The following is a 25,961-nucleotide window of genomic DNA, read 5'->3' on the forward strand; positions in this document are numbered from 1 at the left end:
GAGCAAAACTGGTTGACCACCATCCCAGGTAGTCAAGAACCTCCCTTTTCCTACTTGCCCACAGTATGCACGTACTTACCTTCAGTGAGACGGAGCCTTGGAGGGCAAAAGTGAGATTCCCCCCCACAGGCTTGGTTCTACTCAAATTATAGGCTTTTATTATATTTTACGCATCATTCATGCAGGACGGGAGGAATATGTGGTTGGCATCATCTCATTTGTGAAATGATAATAATGCACATAAAAGTCTCTTGCCCTGTGCAGAGAACTCTGGGACAGCCTTGAACGTCTGTGTGCTCGGGCACCAGCACTGGGGCCTTCACTTCTGAGCTGTCACCTGCTCGCTGGAATTAGATGGGTTGGGACAGACATTTAGCTTGGAATTCAGGTTTCTAATTTTACACTTCTGTTTAGTTTGATTGCTTTACAGCCTACTTTAAAATCAAAAGGTTGCCCACTCACTCTACTATGATCATTCTGAGTATGGGATTTGCTATTCACAATACTATGCTTCAAATCAAACAGAGGAAAAGCAGGCTTTAGTATCACAGCTCAGGAAAAACTGGGAGTTTCCATTTCTCCATTCTGCTCAGTTTTTCCCATAACCTGTTCCAGCCCAGAGAACAAGAGCTCCCCCTCTCACACGTACACAAGCACTGTGGTCTTCAACTGGAGGTTGGGGCTGAACTCTCTGTACCTCATCCTGCCGTATGTGTGGTTCCTTCCTTCCTGTGCAGCAGGACCAGCGGCACTGAACAGTTACAGGCTCACCAAAACCCATGCTTCAGCGATACAACAAACAAACAAAGACACTGAAGGAGTTCAGCTGAACCTGTTGCCTTTCCTGCTAAAGCTAAAACTTCCTGTACTGGTAAACTTACCAACATCTGTGCCAGCACAGGCACGGTGACCAAGCTCCCTTACCCAAAGATTGTGGCCCCAGATCAACGAGGTGGGTACGAAATGAGTGCTAAAGCTACAGGAAGATAACAAAGACTGTGAAGTGAGGTAAATGACAAGGTGAACCTCATCAGCACGCAGCTCAAACAGTGGGGAAACTGGAGGCAGAGTGGGAAAGAGAAAGCCTCAGGGTACGTGGATTTGGTCAAGGGTACAGTTCATAAAAATACCGACAATTTGGAATTTGCCTATCAGAACTTTAGGAAACATGTCACAAGCAAGAGATGAGATGATCTGTTGGCATTGAACCAATGCCCTTGAAAGTGTCCAGCTTTCCCTGGGACCCCAGGAGTGGGGCGGTGGGCAGACTACCCAGCACTCAGGCAGAGGTACGGGGACATCAGCACAGAGCAGCGGAAAGGGTCCGAGAGCTAGGAATTGAACTCAGAACTGCAGAGAGGTAGGCCTTGACATTTTAAACCAGAATAAGCTGAGGATCTCGCACATACAGTACAAATAAATGCATTCTTCAAAATCTCTGTCTATAAATGCAGTGTGGGGTGCAGAGGACCTTCAGAGGCTGAGGGGACGCGGGAGGTGCCGGAGACAAGGTCTCCCTCCCACTGCGGACGTCTGGTTAAGTGTTGAAGAAGTGCCACCGAAACGGCAGGAGGGCCGTCTTACTGAGCATCACAGCTACTGACTCTCGCCCAATCAAGTGTTTCTGGGAAATGTCGCCCACTTTGACCCTGTGGGTATCCAGGGGAGATGCATTCACCAGTGAGAGAGGAAGATACACCCATGTAGAACCCACCAGATGGAGCCTATGATAGATGTAGTTTATTCCAGCCATATTACCCTCAAAATCAGTGTGTGAATGGGGATAGCAAGCAAATTCTAAGAATTCATATGTCAATATCCTTCCAAATAAAAAAGTGAATCTTTATTATTACATTTTTAAATTCCAGAACTCCAGGCTGAATATCATTACACACACACACGCATACACACACACGCATACACACACATACTCACTGATGTCTGGAGTCACCTCCTATTTCCCCTCTCAAGATTTGGCTGAGTTATACCTCAGGGAATTTTCCAGTTCAACCCCATACACCAATATGGGATAAACAGAAACAATGAAGTCTTTTCGTTTTACCAACAGCTCCAAAGTGCTATTACAGGTAGCATATTTGTTGGGGGAGATACATTTTTGCTGGGTTAGAATAAAGTTAAGAATAAGAATGCTACATGTAGAGTTCTGGGTGTGATTAAAATGTGAACTTGTACGCTTCCTGACCTGCAGGCTTTGTTCTTTCCCTTTCTTTGTTTTTGTCTTTCTACAGTGGTTGCCTTATATGCTGCAATGAAAAGACATCGTTTGTTCCAAATTGCACTGGAGAGCAGGTGGTTCAGAAGATAAGAAGTATTGTTACATATTAGGTTACTGGGCCTACAACTAAGAAATCTGAATTCTGGGGTTACAACTCAAGAATAAATATTATTTCAAGATAAAGAAATAAGTTACTTGACTGGTTAGTGAAATGCTTAATGTTTTCTAAGATCATAATTGCAGTGCAGACTTTTGCTTTATGCTACATCCCACGACAAAAACCAGGTGCACTCCATTTTCAGGAGGAGGCCCAGAGCATTCCTGCCTGTTTCTCCCTCACTGCTGAGGAAACGGACCCCAGAACCTGGAGGCTGTAGGGTACGTGACGTGGGACGCCTGGTGCTCAGGTCAAAGCTGCTATAAAGTCCCAGCTTGATTAACACTGACTATTTAAGTGAGGCTACTACCTAGGCAGAGGCCCTCGCTTGGAGGAAGCAAGGACGTAGAACGCGGAAGCTAAGACAAGCCAAGAGTGGAGGATGAATCTGCTGACAGACCCAGACGACACAATGGAACGTAAACACTGAAGCCAGCAATCTTCTGAAAATATCACTATTAATTAAAAAACCCATAGGCTTTTTTTTTCTAATCAGGAAATCTGATGTGAGGGGAACATTCATATACATTGCTCACTAGTACATTCTTCTTAAGTGAAGCTATTTTAAGAATATGAAAAGCTTTTTAAGACATCTGTTTTCAGGGACAGACCACAGTAATAGCAATACTTTTCAGAGCTGGTTCCTTCTAACGTCTATCCCAAGAACAAAGGCAGCCAACTTTGATGAGGTATCAAGACATGTTCTGGCAAAAATATTTTCATTTTCCTCAGTTAGAGGCTGTCCTCAAGTCCAACTATATTTCATATGTCTGATCCTTTTCTGTCAGCAAAAAAGGGCACTATTATTTTTTAAACTCCAACGTTGGTAATATTTGTGCAGAATGAAGGTAGAATTTTGGTTGCTTGTTTTTTATAACTCAGAAAACAGATGAAATCAAAGTGTCTCCAACTGTCCCTAAATTCACATCTTTAAAATGTTCTTTTCTCCATTCACATGAATTCATCTGAATCATTGCCATCCTATAGGAGAGAAAAAAGTAAAACCATAAGAGCCTTCAAAATAAATAACTCCATTTAAAAAATTTACAGTTAGTCTTAAGTAACAAGCCTCCTTAGCCTAATTGTAGAGTTTAAGAGTAAAAAGTAATTATCATTAAATTCACTTATCATTTCTTCTCCATCTTAAATTGTTGATTGTTTAGAATAGCTGGATTAGCAGCTATCTCCTCTATGGTGTCAAAACATGGCTTGTAATACACAGTTAAGAGACCAGAGATTCCCAAATCATGAAAGAAGGCCCAAGTGACTTAGTATAGGATGCAGCAAGTATTACTAAAAGAAAATATTACAGCTCCTTCAACAAATATAACATAATATGAAACCAAACAAATACTCCCTCAATATCCTTATGTCAACAATGTTTCCAACATGTGAAAGTATTTTTGGCCTAAATTCCATTATATAGAGCCTCAAGGTTGTCCCGTATTTGTGACTTCACAAGAGGCTTTTTTTTTTATATGAGAGATGTCACTAGGAAGCCATAGGCCAGTTACCAAGTTAGCTGGTTTGCCAAGTCTTTGATAAAGAACCTTACATGATGGTATATAGTGTAATTTTACCGTGTGGCTTATTCACAAGTTCTGAAGACTAAGTAGAAAAGTAGAGCTCCGGACTCATTTCCGAGCCACTGCATGCCCTAAGAGGACTGCTCAGAATGCCAGCATTCACTAACAGTGTAAGTTCTGGTATATTTATTTGCTTGAAAATGTCATGACCCGAGAATGTCACTTGTTTTGGCTTCTACCCCTTTTCCACTGCTTGATACCTGAGTTACTAGAGAAAGGGCAGGACTTAGGCTCACAGGTGTATATGCTTTTCTCCTTCTTAACAGCTCTTACTGAAGATAGGTAGGGAAACAGGAAATACAGGTAGAAAACAATTGTTTCTGTAAAGTCTGATTTATCTCCTTTCATTCAGGAGTTCCTGTGCGTCTCTTTAATAAGGACAACAAACGGAGACCACAATAAAAATGCCTTAGGTAACTGTATAAGCACCAGATTCTATTCAAGCACCAGAACCATGCCTTCCCCGGAGGCCTAAACTGAGATAACAGGATTAGATGTCAAAAGGGTCATAGCATATATCTCTGAAGATACATCAGCTTTATATTCCAAACACTGAGGATGAAAAACTCACTAAGGTAATGTGGGCTGCTGACAACAGAAGGGCCTCACTCCCTACGGAGGCTGTGAGTTAGACTTGCCAAGAGTTCCCATGTGCCTGGGGATCTGCATTGTGAGATTACTGTAACTTGTAAATATGTATCTGAGATCCAAAACATTATTTGGACAATTTTTATGTTTTAGATTCTCTTTAAGAGTCAGTATTTTCAATATAGCAGAATAGGTTTTTTTGTCATTAGCTTATGAAAGGATAAGCCAATAAAATATTAAAAGTAATTGTTTATGGTTCTGTTACCAAATTTAGAAAGATCAGAAAGAAATGATAGATTGGAGAGAATTACTTTAAATAGGAGAGCAAAAACTCAAAATAAAACCAACTTCAGACTAGAAGAATAATGCTTTTCCTGATGAACTTAAAAATAAGTCCCATTTTATATAAACACCAACCTGTAACTGAAAACCAACTAATCATGCTGCCAATGGGATCATAAAAGGTCTCTAACTCCTTAGCAGAACAGTTACAAGGAGAACCAAAGCCTGTTTCTTTGCAGTACAGGAAAAGGTTCTAAGGGTCCTACCACTTTGAGAACAATAATAAAAACACCCAGTGCAAAACTTCCTTGGAAACTTGAACCTGATTCAGACCTAGAGCTAAGAAACAGGGGCAGCAAGCAACAGACAGGGAGGAAAAGCATAAGAGCTAGGAATCCTTTGACATACCAATGGGATTTCCTAATACTGGAACTCTTAACATTGTCACTGATAAGATGGTGTTTGTATATATATGTGCATGTATATGTGTGTTTATTGCTTAATTCCAGGACAACATCCATACTTTAAAAATCTGTAATGACGGGAATGAAAATGTCAAAGGTTCTAACATAACACAGGCACCAGATTTCTGCTTGAAAGTCGTCTGTAAATAACACAAAACTTCAATAAGAGCAAATACAAAAAGACATTCGTTTTAGGGTATGTCAACAATTTCTGTTAAACTATTAAGCTTTTTTGTAAGTTTCATGAAATCTAAGAATAGTTTCCAGAAGGGATTAAATACACCTCATCTTTTGATACTGACACTCTGTGGGAAAATAGAAAATAAGGACTATATAGATAAGAAATAATAATGACCAGTTGTAGTCACAGAGTGATGAAGTCAAGGAAGACCTCTCACATATATGCCCTTTTTTAAATTTTTGAACAGCCTCCTGAGGTAATGTGTCTTCTTTTCAGTGCTGATGAATAGACCCTCAGAGAGGTTAAATAACTTCATTAGGCTTATCCAATTAGTAAATGACAGTTTAAGTCTCTGAACTTCAAAGTCAAGGCTCTATTTAACCACATAATGTTACTCTCGAACTTTTCAGGAGTAAATTATAAAGATACATCTCTGACTTGTAAAGGAGCTTTAGAAATTTAGTTCTTCACAGAGACAGGAATAAGGATATTGTTCTTATTCATTTTTTGAAGAACGTATACATATGAAAAAGGTCTAAAACCCTATTAACAATTCCAATTCATAAACCAAGTATGGGGTTTGACTAGATGACCTTTAGGGGGCTTTAAATCCTGCCATTTTTCCAGCATCTAAAGCAGTGCTCTTAGGTAGTAGTTTCTGCAATGCTGGAAATGCTCTCTTTCTGTACTAACATAGTAAACAGCAGCCACACACAGCTTGTATGACTGAGGAACTGAATTTTGTGATTTAATTTAGTTTTAATTAATTTAAGTTTAAACAGCCACATACAATTAGTGCCTAGTGTACTGGACAACACAGATGTAAAGTATATATTTGTAAACTATCCTATAAAACACACAATATAGCAAATACGTCCACCAAGTTTCAACTTTCTGTAATGACTATTTAATAATACCTAAATTGTGCTATCTCCAGATACTTCAAAGCAAAATCTGATAAAGACAGTTCTCATAAACAGTAAGTCCATGACACAGTTCCAATAAAAAGATACTGATGTTAAGATCCTTTCAATGTGCTATAACATGGATCACCACATCTACCTTAGGCCCTAAGGAATGAACACAACAATGCTGTCACTCAGATCATGGGTAAGATCTTAGGGTTAATACTTTGGTTTTATTTTTTTAATTGAAGGCTATAATTTTGTTCTCACTCAATTACTGTACAGAATCTACAGCTGCATTAATATTGAACATTAATAAAGGCACCTTTGCATGCCTGCAACTAGAAAAGAGGGAAATGAGGAATGAGGAAGTCCTGTAAATACTCATAGACCCACACTCACAATGGACAAGGTAAACGACCTCTTTCTGGAGGCGACCTACTTAAAAACAAACACGTGAGAAATTCCACAGGGAGGCAGAGGGGCAAGGCCCAGCAGTGCCCACCTCTGTTACAGCTGCCCAGTCACATCAAGCCACTTGCAGTATGTGAATCAATACTGGCTGGTAGGGTCAGTTATTTAAAACGCCTCATGAGTGATTTCAAGGCACATTAGATCAAATAACTCGAGCATACCTGATTCGAAGACATATTCTCAACTTTCATTAGTGATGAGTAACTCCTGGAAGAAAAAAAAAGCCCATTTAAAATAAGGTTATCCAGCCAGGAACTATTTCACGAGTATTTACCAACCTAGCATTGCTGAGGGTCTTTTGAAAAACATAAGCTCTGCCCTAAAATAGAATGCAACAAAAAAAAAAGGATAAATATCTATGAACAGTAAATAAGATATGCACAGCACTTCATAAAGGGCTTGCTCACTCTCACTTCGTGTCACCTCTTCATTATGCAGAGGAGGAAATTCCTCTGTGGCAAAGAGCAGGTGTGACTCACAGCTGAAGCATGCTGCCCAGACTGTGTTGTTCCAGGAATTGAAAAGAGGAAACGCTTCAGTGCAGCAGGGTTGCTGGAGCCCACTTCTCAGATGAGGGGGAACCCGAACGGAGCCTAAGAGGTGAGTAGGCTGAGCAAGCGGGACCGAACCGCACAACGGTACGAACACGGGCCAAGCGACGGTACTCACAGGGACATCTCACACTCAATCAAACCAACTCAGGCGGAAAGTCTGAAAGCCAAGGAGTGTGACCTCAAGCTGGATGTGTGCGGCCCGATTAGACTGTCCCTACTGCGTGAGCGAGCACAGTGCGGTCTGCAAGAAGCCGCATACAAAGTGAAGAGAGACCTACGAGATTCAACAAGTATTTACTAAATATCCATGATGTATACGACTGTGCTACTCCTGGGGAGAGGACGGGATGGGAAGAAAATAGAAAATGATGAAGAAGAAAAAGCCCAGCCCCCAAAGAGCTTATGAGGAGACATAAGACTTATTCGGCAATAGCTATGCAACAGTTCTATTAAAAATACACAGAGACAAAGGAAAGTGAGACCATAATACACCAGTGTTTTAACAGAGCAGGTAAGCTTTCACTTGGATGTAACCACAAATTCAGTTACTGGGAGGAAACATGACAACGACACGCCGCCGGGAGCCGTGGGCGCTCTTGCCCAGCACACGCCAGTAAGTGACGGAGCCCACCGGACACCCACAGGCCCCCGCCTGAAGGACTTCCCCAAAGGCTCGCCCACTCGCTCTCAAAAACCAAATGTAGACTGACTAGAAGCTATTCTGCTTTTCTAACTCTCCAGGCAAAGTCACCTCTAAGACTCCAACTACTTTCAAAACCAATGTTAAGTCTCTTCGACTATCTTCTCTCGTTCTGTGTATAGCTTCAGGCATAGCAGGTACAGAAAGGAAATGATATGTAATGCTTCCTCCCAACATCTAACCCTATAAAAAGTTTCTCCAAGCTAAAACCCCATTAGATCCTAGGTTGACAGGGCAAGTGTGAGCTATAAAACTGTCTGAAGAGCTAACGACCAAGATGGGTGACAATATGTGAAGCCTAAGGAAGGGGAAATGTTCGTTATTGTTTACTGAGTAAAATGGTTAACAGAGGGTGTTAATATACTGCTACTATCTAGCCTTCACACTGTGGTACCCTCCCAACAACCTAAATATTTTTAAAGACTACCTAAGGGATGATCTTTACATAGACTTGTTTACATGATGAGGTCATTACAGTTCCTGCACACCGGGGACAAGGAGCAAAATGTTCATTTGCAAAAACAAGGTGGATTTCTGTCTCCAAGGGCAGCAGCTCTTTTATCCTAAGAAGGAGGTTGGTGCCTTCTGTGTGGTGGGCTTTGCTTTGTTCTTTGTTCCTGTTTGAGCTGAAGGCTGATGGACATGGTCCTGACTAGAGCTCAAAGAACCTGAAGTATACAATGGCAATTCCATCCATTTTTCTCTCAGTAGAAATTAGTAATGAAACACTGTCATTCTTGTTCAAAAGGTTGAAAATAGAAAGGAGTCTACAGTCTAAATGATGGTTTTAGAATTGGAAAGAGGTTGGGTATCTTCTGGGTACAAGACTGGTAAGTCATCTCTTCACTGAAAGCATCTGGAAGCACCAGGTATACTGTACAGGGTAAGAATATCTTCTGGTTTATCTGTAGAACCCCTGGAAGATTCAAATCAATCCTTATGCAATCACACAACTGAAGTGGACACTCCTAAAATAAAGGACTTTTTACTATCAGAAGCCAAGTGGAAGGCTGCAGAATGAGAAGATGTGTAGGCGTAACATTCAACCACTGGGGTGGAAGACTCAAAGGCAGAGATTAAAGTGACACTAGCATTACAAACATATCAAAACAGACTATAAAATACGTCAGAAGCGCGGAGCTTGTTGTTGGAACTAAACAAAACTTCGAGATGGGGGCACGCAAACAGCTGCTCTGGATATGCCAAGCGAACCCTTGACACACTGCATCGCGTGACAGCCTTGCCTCATGTTTGTCTACATTCTGCAGCCTATGAAACTAAGCTGTTTTTGTGGCATATGGTTCACAGAAATAAACAAAGCAACTGCTTTTGGTTTTCTGAGACCCATGATAATTTATTAAAAATAAAGCACTAGAGATGAAATTGTATAAAAACATGGATCAGAAAAGTGATTTTTCAATTTATTCCACTTACATTTTCCTTTTACTCTACCTGTGATGTGGGATAAAAATTCATCTTAATAAACAAGTGGAAAAATATCACTGACTAATGACAGCTTAAGAAATGGTACTGATTAAACTTTTGAAGCAAAAATTTCATTCAATAACAGTGAGGATTTTTTTCCCCCTCAGCTTATCCAGGCATTTTATATACTGCTGACACTACAAAAGAAAGCCCAGAAGATATGAAAACTGTGTTTTAGGGGATGGGTTGTTTTGTTAAATGCTTGCAACTTTATACACTAGTAAAATCAACACAAAAGCCCCTAAATTTTAGTAGCGTACAGTTTAACCTGAAACACAAATGTAATGTATTTGAAGGTAAACTATGACATCTATAAATTACTTGATTTATATGAAATACTATAGGAACACTGAATAGAACATTGTGGTGACAGATGTGTGAGCTTGAGAATCAGACTAAGACCAGCTATGTGACTTTGGGCAAGTAACCTGACTGCTTGTCAGTTTCCTCTTCTACAAAATGCAAATAAAAATATCTGCCTCATGTGGCTACTGTTAGGATTAAATGCGATAATGTTAGTAAAGCAGAATATAGAGATGGCAAGGGTCCAAAAATGTCAGCTATTCTTTCTTATTAAATTTTCTAACTAAATTAAATGACGTTATATTCGTAACATACAACATTATGTTTCTAAACAAAATTATGTTAGATCTGTAAAGGGCACAAAATGGCATGTTTCAAAATTTTTCTCCACTCACACTACAAACAAAAACAAATAAACTCCTCTCAATCCTGCATCACTCAAAATTCTAAACACTTTCCCACACTGAGGGAGTTGCTCATTTTTCTTTCACTCACAACACAAAGCCAACTCACTTCCAGCTCAAATTGAATGTTGAAATCTATGCACTAGCTTGCCTCCTGTTAGCAGAGCATAAACTCAGGAGAGCGCTTCTGGAGTTCTCCATTTGAATGCTGTATTTTAAATGAACCTATTCATCCCGTTTTAGCAGAACCCCCCGAAGGAATATGTGCAGGTAGATAAATAATAAACAGCAGTACTTAATCATGACACCTACATTCTAATGCGACAATCTTTCTAATAATCCATGGTACTCGAAGGAACCTGGGTCAGAACATGGCAACACAGCTTGCTTGGATCCTATACTATTCCCAAAGGCACGCTGATACCTCTTTTTTTCTTTCTCGTATACTTATCACAATGATAACTATGGAAAACTGTAGAAAAACCTAGGAATTCTGACTAGAAACTGCAGGATAAATTTTCTTCCTTCCTAGGAAAACCCAGAAGCCTCTTCAGGCACAGCACTGTACGTCTATTACAGACGCAGTGTGGCAAGCAGAATGACGACCCCACCCAAGGATCCTTGGCTCCAGAATGTGCAGAAATGTTAGCATGTATGGCAAAACGGACACCACAGATGTGATTGAGGATCTTAGACGGGGAGATTATGGATTATCTAGATGGGCCCACTGACATCGCACTGATCCTTAAAAGCAGAGCGGGCTGTGGTCAGATGGGGCTGTGACTATGGAAGAGGCGTCAGAGACAGGCCATGGTGCTGGCTTTGAAGACGGGGGAAGGGACCACAAGCCAAGGATGTGGGCGGCCTCTAGGACCTGGAAAAGGACAGCTTATCCCCTGGAGCTCCAGGAAGGAACACAGCCCTGCAGACACCTTGGTTTTAGCCTAGTGGGAACCACACTGTACTTTTAATGTATGGAACTGTAAGATGATTAATCTGTGTTGTTTTAAGCCACTAAATTTGTGGTAATCTGTTATAGAAGCATTGGAAAACTAATAGCCAGTATTCTCATGCCTTACACTAGAATTTCAGTATCCAAACTATTTCTCATTTTAAAACGGAGTGCATTGGAGCAGGCCTCACTACATGAATTACTTTCGATTTTCAAAATGTAAAAAAAGCATTTTTAAAAACACCTTTCAAATGTTAATGGCATTGACCTTTAGAGCTCAGACAACTTTATTTAAATATCATAGCTAGTCAATGATAAACACTTAATACAGCCTCTTTTCTTTTCCTGAAGATGTTTATAAGCCAAACACTAAAGATAACCTATAACAGTTTATTTAAAAATAAAATAAGCTATTTTATTTCAAACAATCTCATAAAAGGGCAATCCATCTGACCAACACGAGTATAAATGCCTTTTCCTAATGCATCGTGAGGCTCTGAGCTCATCATCCGCCCGCCTCCTGCAGCATATCATTCTTCAGGGTTAAGCCCTGGTCAGATCAGCAGGGAAGACCCCCACACTCATGTCAAGCGGCGGCCCCAGCATACCTAAGTTCATCCATTTCCCTCTTCTTCTTCATCTCTTCCTTTTCTCTCCTTTTCATTTCCTGAATTTGGGCTTTCTTCTCGTTCCTCTCTTCCCGGTCTCTGCCTTCCTTCTCTGCCGCCAGGTCTGGGAATCGCTCCATTTTGGTCTTTTCTAATCGGTTCAGGACCTCATTCACTTTTTTCTCTACGGTCACAATTTTCACCTTTGAGGGAATGGGGGGAAAATATTGAATCTTTATTATGTATTTTTTTCCCTCATACAGGGAGAGGCTTCCAGGGGTATAGCAACCCAGCTTAATTCCCTTTAGGAAACACACATCATGCAGAACCCTCAACAACAAAGGTGTTGGAGAGGAAACAGATACGCCACCCAGCGTGGGGACTCGGCCTCCTGCCGTGCTGCACGACACTTACATCCTTTTGCCTGTGAAAGCCGATCTGACCCACATCCATGTCAGCGGTTTTCTTCAGGTTAGACCAGGGTGTATACACCACGTTAACGTTGTTCATCTTGCAACCTGTCAAGAGAGACTGTCTTCAACATGCAGGCAGGATGACACCAAGTAATGTGCTCCCTCACCCACCAGCAAATGGCCACAAGCCAACAAAGGGAAGGCTTAGAATGAACAAGCCATCACGTGTTCCCAAGCACAAAATGCTGTTTCAAAAAACCACCCACAAAAGGCAAATGGTAAACCTGACACAGTTCAAACAAAAGTATTACAGTGGAAAGCAGAGCCCGTGGATTACCTTCAGGGGCTTCCAAAACTTGCTAAAATTGAATGCAGAATTCACTATGTGTGCTTTTTAAGAGAAAAGGACTCAACAGATTTCCTCAGATTCTCAAAGGAGTCCTTGATCCAGTAAGGTTAAGTAGCAAGACAAAGCAGAAAGCCCTGAGCTGGGATCCGAGAGACCTTCACTCCATCTGGCACTTTTGCAAACCAGCTTTGTCAACTGGGGAAGTCCCCATGGCTCGCGGTGTCTCATCTGAAACATGAGGAAACTGGACTAGTTCAGTAGTTTTTGGTTTTTGTTTCTTTTAGCAGTGGACCAAAGATGACATATCAAAGTAAAGGAAGCAGAGATGCTCTGGGAGAGAGGGGCACCAGGCACCCCGTTTCTCTCCTTCCCGTCCCCTCGCCACCTCCACCTCATGTTTCCCCTCGACCCTGACAGCCTCCCAGGAAGCTCAGAGAAACATTTATCACTAGTCCAACACTCTTTAAGGCCCTTCCAAATTAGGTGGCCACCTATTTCATTGTTTCTTAAGTCATCAGATACATTGGAGAAATCTGATAAGCACCACTGTACCTAAGTGATCAAAGTTAACATCACCAAAAACTGGGCCAAATGGCACCACGTGCCTCCGACTGTAATGCACAAGACTTCACTTAGTGTAGTATTCCTGCCTGTAGTTCACACGTAATGTGAACCTACTCAAGAGAAGCATCAGACCAATCTGAGTTGCGGATACTTTACAGCTGGTCTCCAATGCAAAAGGGTTGATGTCTTGAAAGACAAGGAAGTGTCTCTAGATGAACAGAGATTAGAGAGACATGACAAGTAAATATGACACATGACACAGGAAAAAAATGCTACCAAGGGACAGTAGTGGGACAACTGGCAAAATTCAAACTGGCTGTATATCAGGTAAGTATTCTATTCAAGTTAAAGTTGCTGAATTTAACCACTGAAGTGCAGTTACTAAAGACAATGTCCTTCTTAGGATATGCTGAAGGGTCATGACATCTACAATTCAAATGTTCAGCTGAAAAAATTATCATGTGTATGTTACAGAGAGAAAGCAAATAAACATGGGAACACTGTTGACTCTAAGTGAAGGGCATATGAGAGCTCTATTATTTTTGCAACTTTTCTGTAGGTCTGAAATTTTTTTCAGTATTAACTTTCTTAAAAGTCTCCGTGTGCAAGGCACCATGGAGGACATGACCATGGATCAGACAACGGATCCAGCCTTCCAAGACCAGAGGGCAGATAAGAACATAAATAACTTCAATTAAAAGCAGAACTCACCCAATGATATTGGAAAGGAGCAAGTAAAGTGACAAGGTAGTTCAGAGGGCGCGGTGGTCAGGCCACGCTGGGGAAGAGGGCAGCACCACAGGAGGAGGTGCCACCGCTCAGGGAGTAAGGCAAAGACTCTAAGGTCTGACTGTCTGGCTTCAAATGCACCCTCTACCACACTGCAGAGCTGACATCCTGGGCAAGCTCAGCTTCCTCATCTATAAAGTGAAAACAATAACATCTGCCTCGGGAGGGCTGACTAATAATTTGTAAAGATTTCAGCACAGCACCAGGCAGGTAATTAACAATCGATGCTAGCTATTAGTACTATTACTACAACTACGGTGTGGACCTCGAGACTTGGCTTGGAGCTGGACATGTGATGACTAACAAGGAGGAGAAATTGAGGGCAGAGGGAATGCAAGCAAAGGCAGCTAGGCAGGGAAATGGCGAACATTTGCTTCGGCTGGAGCATGAAGCGTGTGAAGGGAAAAGAAGCCTGTGGTCAGATCAGAGACGCTTAAATGCCAGTTTAAGAAGTCTGAACTTAACTGTACAGACAAGGTGGAGGGTGTCACACAAAGTGTCTAAGCTCTTAAAAAGTTGAATCTGGCAAGAGATCATAAGATGGACGGAGTTGGCTGACGAGATCCTAGGACACACAAGTTTAAACCCAACTCCCTCGGTTCTGAACATTGAAGGAGGTCAACCAGGGAGGAAAATACTTCAATTATACAGCGACACAAACTGAGCAAGCAGATCTCACAGCAAACAATCTTTTTCACTCCTCCTCATCCTGCGCTACCGACTCACGGGAGTGACACTCGAGCTCAGCCCCGTATTCTGCCGAAGGAGATGGCACCGGGCAGGGCTGGAGAGAGAAGAGCAACTCAGTGTCACGCCTCTTCCCTCCTCTGCCTTCTCTAGAGCCGGCATCATACATGAGAGTAAGAAGAAAGAAGCAGGCCGACAAGAGAGGCCACAGCTCTTGCAAGAAACTCCTACCTGCTAGTCACAGGCACGGGAGGGGGACAGGAATGTCTGAAAGAGGTTAATGATTGTTTTACTAATTTTATTTCCAGAACTAAAGATCTTACATGGAAATCTTATAAGCTCTGTTCCACTCATAAAGGCGGAATGCCCTAAAACCAACTACAATTTACTGATTTATGGAACCGAAAACCAGTGGTTCTACATGACTTCCCTCTTCTTTGGCCAGGTATCTGGCTCATTAAAGCTGCCTGAGTGAGAGTCAGGAAACGCCATCTAAGTGATGGGAAAGGGGGTGCAGTGCCCGGGTCTGGTTCTGTGATCACTGACCCCTGGCCCCTGCTATCGGCTCTTCTGCCCCGCCCTTGTCCTCTCCCCAGACCGCATTCATTTCAGACCCTCTGGGTCGTCCCTCAGCTTCACGCACCGAGCTCACCTCTATCCCAGCGCATTCTATGCTGCACATCTAAAATCCAATCCATCAGCTCATCATTCCTAGGATGACACTGTCTCCTGGCTCCCCTTTCTAAGTCCCACCTCCACCTCAATAATTGTCTTTCCTGACCTACACTGACTGTTGACAGATTAAATCTTGTACAGTAGAAATAAATAAGCCCCAGGCCCAGGATCACAGGCCCTACCTAAAATACTCAGGCTGATTGTTCTCAACACTCTCTGCACGTTAGCATCACTTGTAGATGACTATGCAAGCACTGATACTCATGGATCACCCCAGACAAATGAGATTCTTTGGGAGGTAACTAGATTAACTGACTTGCTACCTTCACAATTTACAGGGAGGAAAAAAAGTATGTAAGGGGAGGAGAGAAAGAAAAAGTAGGAAAGAGGGATTTAGAGACTTGAGTTCCAGAATCTGATGACAAATGATGGAAATAAAGACATCAAATAACATTAAAAATAAAGCCATGAGACGCATCTCTTGCTTAGCTGCTAACATTACCTAATTTCCAAAAGTCTTTGTATGAATAACGTTAGGGGTAGGCAAATCTAGACAGCCTTCTATTAAAGAAGAGGAAAGCAGGGTAAAGAGCTGAGATAGGGCCGTGAACATTAGAGGGGCGGGCAGATCAGCTTTCAGTCCTTTGATAGGCAGCAGAACTGCCACCTTAAAGAACAAAATGGAGAAAAAGGGCACATGATGTGTTATTCCTTTGACTCAAGCCAAAGTCAGTAGCATATTCTCTAAAATGTAAACGTTTCAGACACAGAGAAATTGGTGCTAAATCTGGAAACACCCCAGAAAACTGACCTTGAATGCTATTGGCCTTCACAAGATGGGCACAGTCCATTAGCACTTCCTTTGGAATATCCTCTATCTTCTCCCCCTGAAATACAAAAATAAACCAAAGTTTCCACTACCTTGTGACTGATCAATACCGAAGCACTTACTGGACTTTGTTGCTGCCATATTAGGCACAATTTTATTCAAAGCAGGAGCTCTTCAACTGTATTTCAGAACATTGAAAAATGAAGTCCATTATGGTAATGTTTATTTGAACAAAGAGAACAGTAATATGGAAAATGATGGTACTTACTAGGTGGAAAAAAAAAATCAGGGTATGAAAGAAAACCACTAAAATACTAGCTGTAATAATGTTTAAGCAATTTTTCCCTCATTCTTCCCATTCTTACTTCTAAAACCTTGTGGGGAAATGGTGCCTATTTTTTAAATAACTGAAGTCTTCTTAGCTGAGGTCCCTAGACCTTTTTCTCAAAGAGACATCTTAAAGAGTTTTGGGTCTCAAACATCCGGTAGGGCACCTCTCCTCAGCCTCAGTCAGGAACCAGACTCTTGCTGTGTTAGATATAACCACTCACCGTAAGGGAGAAATAATATTGATTCATTTTCTGCACAGATACTGTATCAAAGTCAAGGCTGAATAGGCGACAAAGGCAAGAGCTAGGGGCAATCAGCTTAGCACTGGCCCCCAGGAGGCATGGGATTACACAAGCACTTCCCTCTGGGAATGGAATGTCTACCTACGCAAATATTTGAGACAAACTAAGTTTATTCCATTATGTTTCTAATTTTTTTTTTATTTTAAATGTTTTAAAATGGGAATTTCTCAAATATATAAATTTGACCAAAAAATAAGTGATACAAGTATGTCACTGCTTTAACGACATACCTCATCCTGTGCAACTCCCTGCGCACTTAGAGGATCCTGAACATAACATCTTAACAAAACGTCATCACTATGAATACCAACCACTACACTTGGCTGTAACAGGGACTTCTAAAATACACAGAAACTGATTGACCCTATATTAAATAATTACTCATATTGATGAGTAATTAAAAAACAACACAACAGCTACCACTTTTGAGTACCCACCATGTACCAGGTAGAAAGCAAACAGCCATATAAAATGGATAGTAGTATTTTCCTGACGTAACCAAGGAAGAAAATGAAGCTTAGCCAGGTTGAGTATCAAGGCCAAGGTCCCCATATCCAGTAAGTGACAGAGCTGAGAGATGACTCCAGGACTAAAGCCAAGCTCGAGCAACTGGCCCAGCGCATGGCTCTTAGGGAGTTCTGATGGAAACAGAGAGTTTCTCGGTCCCTGAAGTCAAGCTACGTTCCCAGATCCCTCCTCACTACCTGCAGCTGTCACTGTTCCTGAAGCAATCCCCTTTTCCCACTTTGCTATTTCTAATATAATACGAGCAGACCAAAAAGAACAAACACAAGAACCAGTCAGTTCAGCACTATGCACAAAGTCAGAGTACATAAACTCTCAGTTGCAGAGTCTGAAGTACTCTCAGTACGTAAAGGTCAGAATTTTGACTTGTGGGCTTTGTGCCATCTATGTTAATGAGATGAGAAACCTCTAGGTAAGTGAGCTTTTTCTATGGGTTTTCAAAAATCAAAGCAGCCTAGGAAAAGACACTACAGAATATCTATGATCTTTAAGCTTTGGGTTGAATTAAACTGAATTCGACAAAAAAGGAATTAAGACACAGTGTATAATGTGTGTACCAGGCATTACTCTATAAGTTTTGGTTATGCTAGCTCACTTAATCTTCACAACAATCCAGTAAGGTAGGTATAGGCACATAACGTGCTCAGAGTCACACAGCTGGTAAGCAGCAGAGGCAGGACTCGGGCCAGCAGTCTGGCTCCCGAGTCTGGGCTCCGAACCACTTGGTCTTACTGCCTCTCCAACACTATTTGGTACCTACTAAATACAGAGCGCTATGCTGTTTACTGAAAGCGAAAAGTCCTGAAGGAGCACGTGTTTTTACTGAGTGCATTATATGCTTTAAAAGAAAATAAAATTAAACTTCAAACAACTAAGAGCTGGTGGTAAGGTGAACTTGGGACTACCACCACGATTTCCAATTTCTGACACAGCAGAATCCTAAGGAAAATACGGATTCTAAGCCAAAAGGAAACTTGGTAACACCATACTCTATTTTCTCTAACTTAAAATAGTTTCAAAATGGCAAGCAGTTGCCTAGGAGAACTCATCAGGTTTTCCAGCACAGAGCTCACAATCTTCCTCTTTCCCTTTACAATACAGTTTTCAAAAACATAAACAGTGTAAGTTAAAATGAGGCATGATGTTTAACCTTGCTAGTAAATTCAGAATCTATAACCATAATGGAGTAGCTTCTTATATTTATTAAAGTGGCCCAAAGGATACTATTTTTTCAGGAGTTATAAAATCTCAAAAAGTATTTGGGAAACCTACATGTATCAGAAGAATATTTTAAACCAGCACAATATTTTCAGAGGGCAATTTGTCATGAAAGGAGTTACCAAAAGGCTTGTATCTTTTGATCCAGGAATTCCATTTCTGAGATTTACTCTAAAAAAATGATTCAAAAGGAAAACAGAAAGTGATTCATTAAAAAAATATTTGTTGGGGATCCACAATGCTCAAAACAGCAAACAGCTTATATTCTGAGAAGGGAACTTTCATGTTAATTGTGGCACAGTATCAACTCAAAGCAGCCAATCAAAACAATAAATATGAAAACTGTATAGGAAGATGAGAAAGCTTATGAATTGTCATTTTAAGAAGTAATACAATCAGCCAGGGGGATTCCAGAATGGAATCTAGACTGAGATGAAAGAATGCAAGTGTACAACATAACATCAGTAAAAGGTGTCGGGGAGAAAGCAGGTTAAAATTACTTTGGAAAACAGTATTATGACTAGGAACTGTAAGGCAAAAAGACAAAGATAACTGCACATAAACACTGGACTTTAGTTGGTATGGTTATTTCTTACAGGCACGGGGGTTAACAAATCTAAACCCTCTGACATATATACTGGAGTCAAATAAGCAAATGGAAAGTGGACAGTGGGAGCCAGGCTTCTCGCTGTCTGAGAAGGAAGTAATAAATAATCCCAGAGTGTAGTGATGGATTCATAAAAGACATCAGCATGAGCTCACATTTAGCTTAATGGAGACAAAGAAGGAGGGATGTAGAAACAGTTATTCATATGAATTACTAACACAGTTATTCATATGAATTACACATACATATATTTCCTATATCTGTGAGGTGAGGGGGCCTAGAAGATACTCCAGTGGCAATGAGCACACTTGGAGTCCAGATCTTGATTTCTAAATACCATTCCCCAAAATAAAAGAACAAGGGGTGCTTGGAGAAATGGCTGATTCTAGGGTCAGGGCAAGGAAAATACAAGAGCAACCTGGAGCAGCTTGGAGTGCAGAAAGTCAGGAAGTGCTCAAAAAACAGAAGGATGGGAGCATGCCAAAGGCAGGCAGGAGCAGAGCTGACAGGAGCTCCGCTGAAGCTGGGAACATGTGAGCAACAAAATAACATACTACTGGATCATAACCCAAAGTATAAAATAACTATATGGGTCCATACTGATGCACATGCATTACTAAATTAACTCCATGGAGAAGAGATTTACAGAACAATTTCAAACAATGTATGTAGAGAGATTCCCCACTCCAGGAAGTGAAGCTTAATTCCACCCACCCCTTCATTGAGTATGGGCTGGACTTTGTGACTTGTGTCCAAATAATAAGAGTATGGAAGAGGGGAGAGAAGCAACTCGGCAGTGGAGGAACCTGGCAAACATTCCCCTGGCCAGGAGATCAAGGTTAACACCATCAGCGGTAAGTACACAACGTATGTAGCCCGGACATGATGCGATGAGAAGGGCACTGCCCGCCGTTCTTCTTCCCCCCAAACCCTGACCCCAGTCTAGTCACGAGAAAAACAGCAGACAAACCCAAGCTGAGTGGCATTCTATACAACACCTGACTGGTACTTCAAGGTCATGAAAAACAGGGAAAGAGTAAGAAACGATGACAGACCGGAGACTAGGCAGACATGACAACTAACTGTAAGGTGGGGCCCTGGATGGGATCTTGGAGCACAAAGAGGACACGAATGGACAATCTGGCCAAATCCAGAGGCTAGGGTTCAGTTGGTAGCGATGCACCCGTGGTGGTTTCTTAGTTCTGATGGACCTACCCTAGTAATGTAAGATAGTTGCAATGGCAGAAACTGGGTGTGGGGTATATGGGAACTCGACTATCTGTGCTACTTTTCTGCCAATCTGAAATCATTCCAAAATAAAACATAAAAATAAAAGCAATATACACAAGTATATATATCCTATGATTCAATTATATAAAATATAACATATAAATGGAAAGACAGATGAAAAACTGAGGTTTCGTGTTCCCAGGGAGCATGAAATTCTTTTTCCTTTACTACTATGTAATGCTGTTTTACACCTCCCAAAGCAGCTCTGGTGACTGGGAGCATCTGCCCTTGGTAAGACAGGGGAATTGCATGACTCTGAGGAAAAGGACCCAGAACATGATTTCCACTGGACAAGATACAAAGTCCAGGAGTGTCAACAGAAATGAAAGGGAGAGAAAGTGGAAGTGACAGAAACACACCTGCACTGGAAGGAGAAGGCAGCGTTTCTAGCTGGGAAATAGTCACTATGACCCCTTCCAAGTCTCAAAGGTCACCAGAGTTTGCCCTAGTGATTTTTCTGGGCCAGGGGAAGACATCACTTCATTTCCTAATTTTTAGACTTTTGCACATATTTATTACTTTAAGCAATTTAACTGCAAAAAAAAAAAGAGGAAATGATGCTTATCACTAAAGAAAAAGTTATGAGTCCACATTTAAATCCAGTTACCTTATGTAATCGAAGGTATACGTGAGCCGAAGAGAGTTTGTCCACATGAAACCTATAAAGAATAAAAAACACTTTAAGCAAGAGTTACAACCGTCTCCTCAGGCCACCTGCATTTAAAGCATTCCAACCCAAGAAGTGTTAACTCAGCGCCTACCACATGCTAAGCACCACGGGGAGTATGAAACACAGCCACCACCTCTGAAGAGCTCAACTGGGGGAGGGAAGGTAAACATGGCAAGTCCCGCAGCTGTGGGGGACTGATGCCACGAGGATCACTGGAAACAGCAAATGTTCAGCGTCCTGGGAAGAGTGATTTTTCAAGTGAGAAAGAGCTTTCAGTGAACAAAGATTTTACTGATGAGCTGAGATCTGGTGGGTCCCTGACGGAGGCACAGGACTTAGAGGAAACACAGGGAATGGAATTTCAGGTGAGAAGGGAAGGAAATGCAAGAAGTCCTCAAGACTGCGGCATTGCCAGCCTAGGAGACGTGTAGGACCACTTGCTGGAACACCTGACAGCCGGAGAGAGGGCACCCATTTGGGAAAAAAAGATGACAGGCTTGGTTTGGGACGTCCTGAGTTTTCAGTGATGGCAAAACAGTCTCAAGAGACTGTCAAACACAGACGTGAGAGTCAGGTGAGGACTGGAGACAGGAAGCAGACCGCATCATAGAAGGGGTCAGACCAGGTCTCCGACCTTACATCCAACAGCGGCACCGACATGTCTCCTGGGGGAGCACAGAGACTGTCCTTTTTGACACTGTCCTGATAACATTCAGAATGCCCTTCCACCCCAGTGTCCCATGTGTACCTGTCATTAAGGCTCTAGCGTCCACCAATTCCATTAAGTCTTTTAAAACCTACTTCCTTTTTCAGCTAGTCCAACATTTTGAGATACTAAGTTTTTCATATTTACAATCCACAAAATGAAGTTCACTTTCTAACACCCAGAGATCCCTCAGAATCCTGAGCATCAAACAACAGTAGCACAATTGTCACTTTGTGATTCCGTTAACTTCACTCATCTCTTCCTTGGTCCTGACCTTTCCAGACCAAGGAATACTCAGTAAAACCCTAAGGAGGCACCACTACATCCCATTATGTTTCTCTGGACATTCTCTCAGCATCAATGTATTTTTTAGATGTGAAAATGGCCACACATTCACACCCAGTATAAGATGTATACAGTGTGATTTCATATAAAGGTTAAGTGTATGCTGTTTCTAAGGCCCTCCTTAAAAAGGTTAAGCATCTTGCTAGTCACTTTGGATACAGAAAAAAAAACTACATATTTTTGGCAGTCTATGATGACTGTAGGTTTTATTCATAACCATTACTGATAGCCAGAAATGGACATCACATCTCAGTTTATTTGTTTTTCCCCAGTAGTTCATTGGCTCATTTGCATTCCCATTCAGAAATTCCAACAGATTATCATCTTCAGCTTGGCATTTTTCCACCCAGAAAATGTGTTTTTGCAAATCTGGAAATTATATATTTCATTACCCTCTTTCAGGATCTTAGGAAAATACTCCATTAGTAAGCAACCTCGATGAGAATTAACTTCTCCCATTCCAACTTGCTTTAAGCCAGTTCTCTATTTATAGCAACTCTTTCCTACACAGCTGTAGCAGCTTGATTATATTCTGATTTTCTTAAAGGTCTCTCATGCACAATTTTGTCAAAAGAGATACATAAATAATTTCAGTACGTATCTAAGAGATCCATACACAAGTAGTTAAAGTACTAAAACACAACAGGAAATACACTGCTAGTAACACCAACTTTAGGCTCATAGTAACACCTCTACAACAGGTAGAGAGAACACATGAAGTGTGGCGTTCTGGCTGGAATGTGAAATAAATAAGCAAAAAAGCCAGCCCTGTAAACAAAATATCTTGAGCAAGTTTCCTTTAAAAAAACCTTTCCAAACATTCCAAAATGCTTACTCAAAGTTTAAACTGAGCCCACCAGCTCCTTAGTTGCCTCTTGTCTTTGTTGTCTCTCTGTCCCTGCTTACTCAGTGTCACGCTTTACTGCGAGCAGAGATGGGACACGTCGATAAATAGGCACTGACAGCTGAGGATGCACAGGCAGACGCTGGGTTGTCACGTCCTCAAAGTGGGCTCTCTGCAAACACTACACAGTGGCGGGTTTGGAGGCAGTAAACACATATTCTTTCTATTTTCCTTTGTTTAAAGATGACTTTAGTTCCACTCTCATCTATTCCTAGAAAAATCCTTTGCTTAAGGTGCTTCGGAGGGTTTCCAGGATGAACTCAGTTGACGTTCACAGAGGTGAAGTTCCAAAGTCCACGTCAGTGTGAAACTAGGTTGAAAATCTTTCCAGGAAGGTAGATGAACTGAATCATTCTTAGCATGCCTGGGAATGTTTCCAGGATTGAGTTTATGAACCAGAACAGGCCTTGACATATCCAGGTGAGTTTCTGCAGTAACCTGCAGCCACGCTCTGCAATAGCTTCTGAGTCAGCCAGTCCCTTCCGACAACAGTCACTAATCTCAAGGTTATTAAAGAGTGTCAAACTGAGTATCTAAGTATCTGTAGACACCAATTTACTAAGTAGTCTTCCAGGAAACAATCTTAATGAAATAATAAACCCAAGACATAATACATGGGGTGTAGGTCGTAAGTTGGAGATTTCTCCTCTACTTATTTAATTGGAAAAAAACAGGTAAAATGCTGTGGTAAATTGACTTTCATGGTACATCTGAGTATGTACCCTTTCCTATGCAGGTACTTATGCTGTAAGCCTGGCATGATGAAAACTTACAGCAGAGAACTATGTAACAGGTGCAGCTTTAGGGACAACTGAAATAATCTAGCTGGGGGAGGCAGGTGCTCAAAATGGAGTTAGCTAGAATGCAGTTATTGTGAAGAGATGTCCAGTAGAGATCATTTCTAGAGAGGCAGGGAGCTAGTCAATTAGGAAGTCAACAAATATTTATTGAACACTGACTAGGTGCCAGGTCCTATGCTAGGTGATGAAAATAAAGCAGTGAACAAAACAGCTGGATCGCTGTCCTCACAGGACTTACAGTCTCAGGTCCTAGAAGGCAAGTAGCCCCAGTCCAGAAGCCCTCTGCAGTGCGAACTGTCCGCCTGGAGCAAGCAGGTTCCAAGCAGTGTCTCCCTGACGATCTGACACTTAGTCCAGTAGGCAAGCCCGTATGCTGGGATGGGGCAAAACTCCGCAGGGCTCTGGTGTCCCTTGGTTCTGGGAGTGTGGACTTTAGAGGGGGCAGGCAGACAGGAAGGCTTTCCCCTGGGGTCATGAATCAGCCCCTCCCTCATGGGGTAAGCTGGAGCCTACAGTGGGTGCCTGCACATAGGCCTGGAGGGTCTGGGCACAGCCACAGCTGTGGGTGGCTTAAGTTAGTCTCTGGGTAGTATTTTTCCTACTAAATGTCCAATGCTGTATACCTGGTTGAAAATAAACCAACTCTCCTAAAAAGTGGCAGCCAAAACTGTCACAATAGGGAATTAAGCAAAGGGTCTGGGCCCATACTTGAGAGAAAAGGGTTCCAGAGAGAACTGCAGCAACAGCCTGAGAGAAGAAAGAGTGGCCTGCAGCCAAGAGTAGCCGCCTCGGTTGGGAAGAGGGAATCGGTCATTTAGAACCAGAGCTGGCTGGGGGCCAGCAGCATCAGAGCAGAGCTGTTCGGTCTCTCTCAGTGTTAGTTTCCTCATCTGAAATGGGAATAATATCAGTAACCATTTCACAGGGTTGTTGTGAATTTAAGTGTATTAATGAAGGTAAATACTTAACAGTACTTGGCATACAGTTTAAGTGTTCAATAAATGTTCATTACTACTATCAATAAATGTTTATTACTACTATCAGCAAAACAAACAGGATCCGTGTGCATATCTTCAGGAACAGCATTTGGTTAGAGGGTGACAGGAGCTGTCGAGACCATATCCCACTCTATAGGTAAAATTATGCTCTAGGAGAGAGAATCACAAGGGCCAGAGTGATTGGCAGAAGCTAAAAATAGGAAGAGAAAGCAAACTGAGTCTGAGAGTGATACAAGAAAGAAACAGGAAGTGTGGAGCCCACGTGCTCCTAAAGGGTTCTGGTCTGTGTGGCAGAAATGCCATATGGCATTCTAAAGCAGTTAGAAAAATATATCAACTAAAATGAAAGAATCTTTTTGTTTGCTTGTTTTGTTATTGTCTTTTGGATTAGGTTTTGTGAGCAGCACAATAAATTACTTTGGAAGGAGGCTAAGAAATCATATATTATAATTTTTAAAATTTCTATACATTAATTTTAGAAAGAGGGTAATGGCTGGATCAAGACAGGGCTAAACTCATGAGGGAGTTGAGAAGACAAAGGGAACCCAGTCTGCATTTTCTTTAAAGCTGAACTGGTCAGATGCTCTATGTATTCCAGTTACACGAAGCTTGTGTCTTGTCTCTTTCACTGCCTCATCCAACCACGCAAGAGTGGTCTGAATGCGCATGTGCTGCGGTCTCAGTACTTTACCGTGAGAAGGCACAGAAGGTGCAGGAAAGTCTATGTTCTGGGGGCCTTCGTGGCCAGCCTGAGCTCTAACCCTAAGACGTCACTACCAGTTTACTTGGTAATTATAAATCAAGGGAGCTTGCAGTCAGTTTATTCACCATTGAATGTTTATAAAGTACAAAGTACAAGTTCTAGTTTTAAAGGTAGAAACCAGGTGTCTGGCCAAGTCTAAGAAAGTAAGTGATGCATAGAAAGCAGAACCCAAGTTGTTACTTACCAAATATCTTCAGGCCAGCCGTACTTTATTAGATCCTCATCTACAGTGAAATACAAGGGAACAAAGAAGAGGTTAAAAAAAACCTGCCAAGTGAAGATATGCCGTAAGTAGTTTATAGCAAGTTTGGGAAGGGG

General features: G+C 41.7%; 1 protein-coding gene across 3 annotated transcripts in view; it reads right to left on the bottom strand.

The window, feature by feature from the left end:
• Window positions 1-1,821: 1,821 nt before the first annotated feature.
• CCDC25 (coiled-coil domain containing 25) overlaps window positions 1,822-25,961 on the bottom strand; it is a 32,888-nt gene continuing 8,748 nt past the window's right edge. For all 3 annotated transcript variants that reach the window (XM_017655825.3, XM_017655824.3, XM_017655823.3), the window contains 7 exons: window positions 25,828-25,867; window positions 21,065-21,116; window positions 16,168-16,243; window positions 12,294-12,397; window positions 11,880-12,082; window positions 7,035-7,080; window positions 1,822-3,374 (listed from right to left, as the gene is read on the bottom strand). In XM_017655825.3, the coding sequence (XP_017511314.1) occupies window positions 3,345-3,374; window positions 7,035-7,080; window positions 11,880-12,082; window positions 12,294-12,397; window positions 16,168-16,243; window positions 21,065-21,116; window positions 25,828-25,867 (551 nt within the window). In that variant the 3' untranslated portion in view covers window positions 1,822-3,344. The remainder of the gene's footprint in view (window positions 3,375-7,034; window positions 7,081-11,879; window positions 12,083-12,293; window positions 12,398-16,167; window positions 16,244-21,064; window positions 21,117-25,827; window positions 25,868-25,961) is intronic.

The sequence above is a fragment of the Manis javanica genome, chromosome 3 (genome assembly GCF_040802235.1).
Source record: "Manis javanica isolate MJ-LG chromosome 3, MJ_LKY, whole genome shotgun sequence".
Classification (NCBI taxonomy): domain Eukaryota; kingdom Metazoa; phylum Chordata; class Mammalia; order Pholidota; family Manidae; genus Manis; species Manis javanica.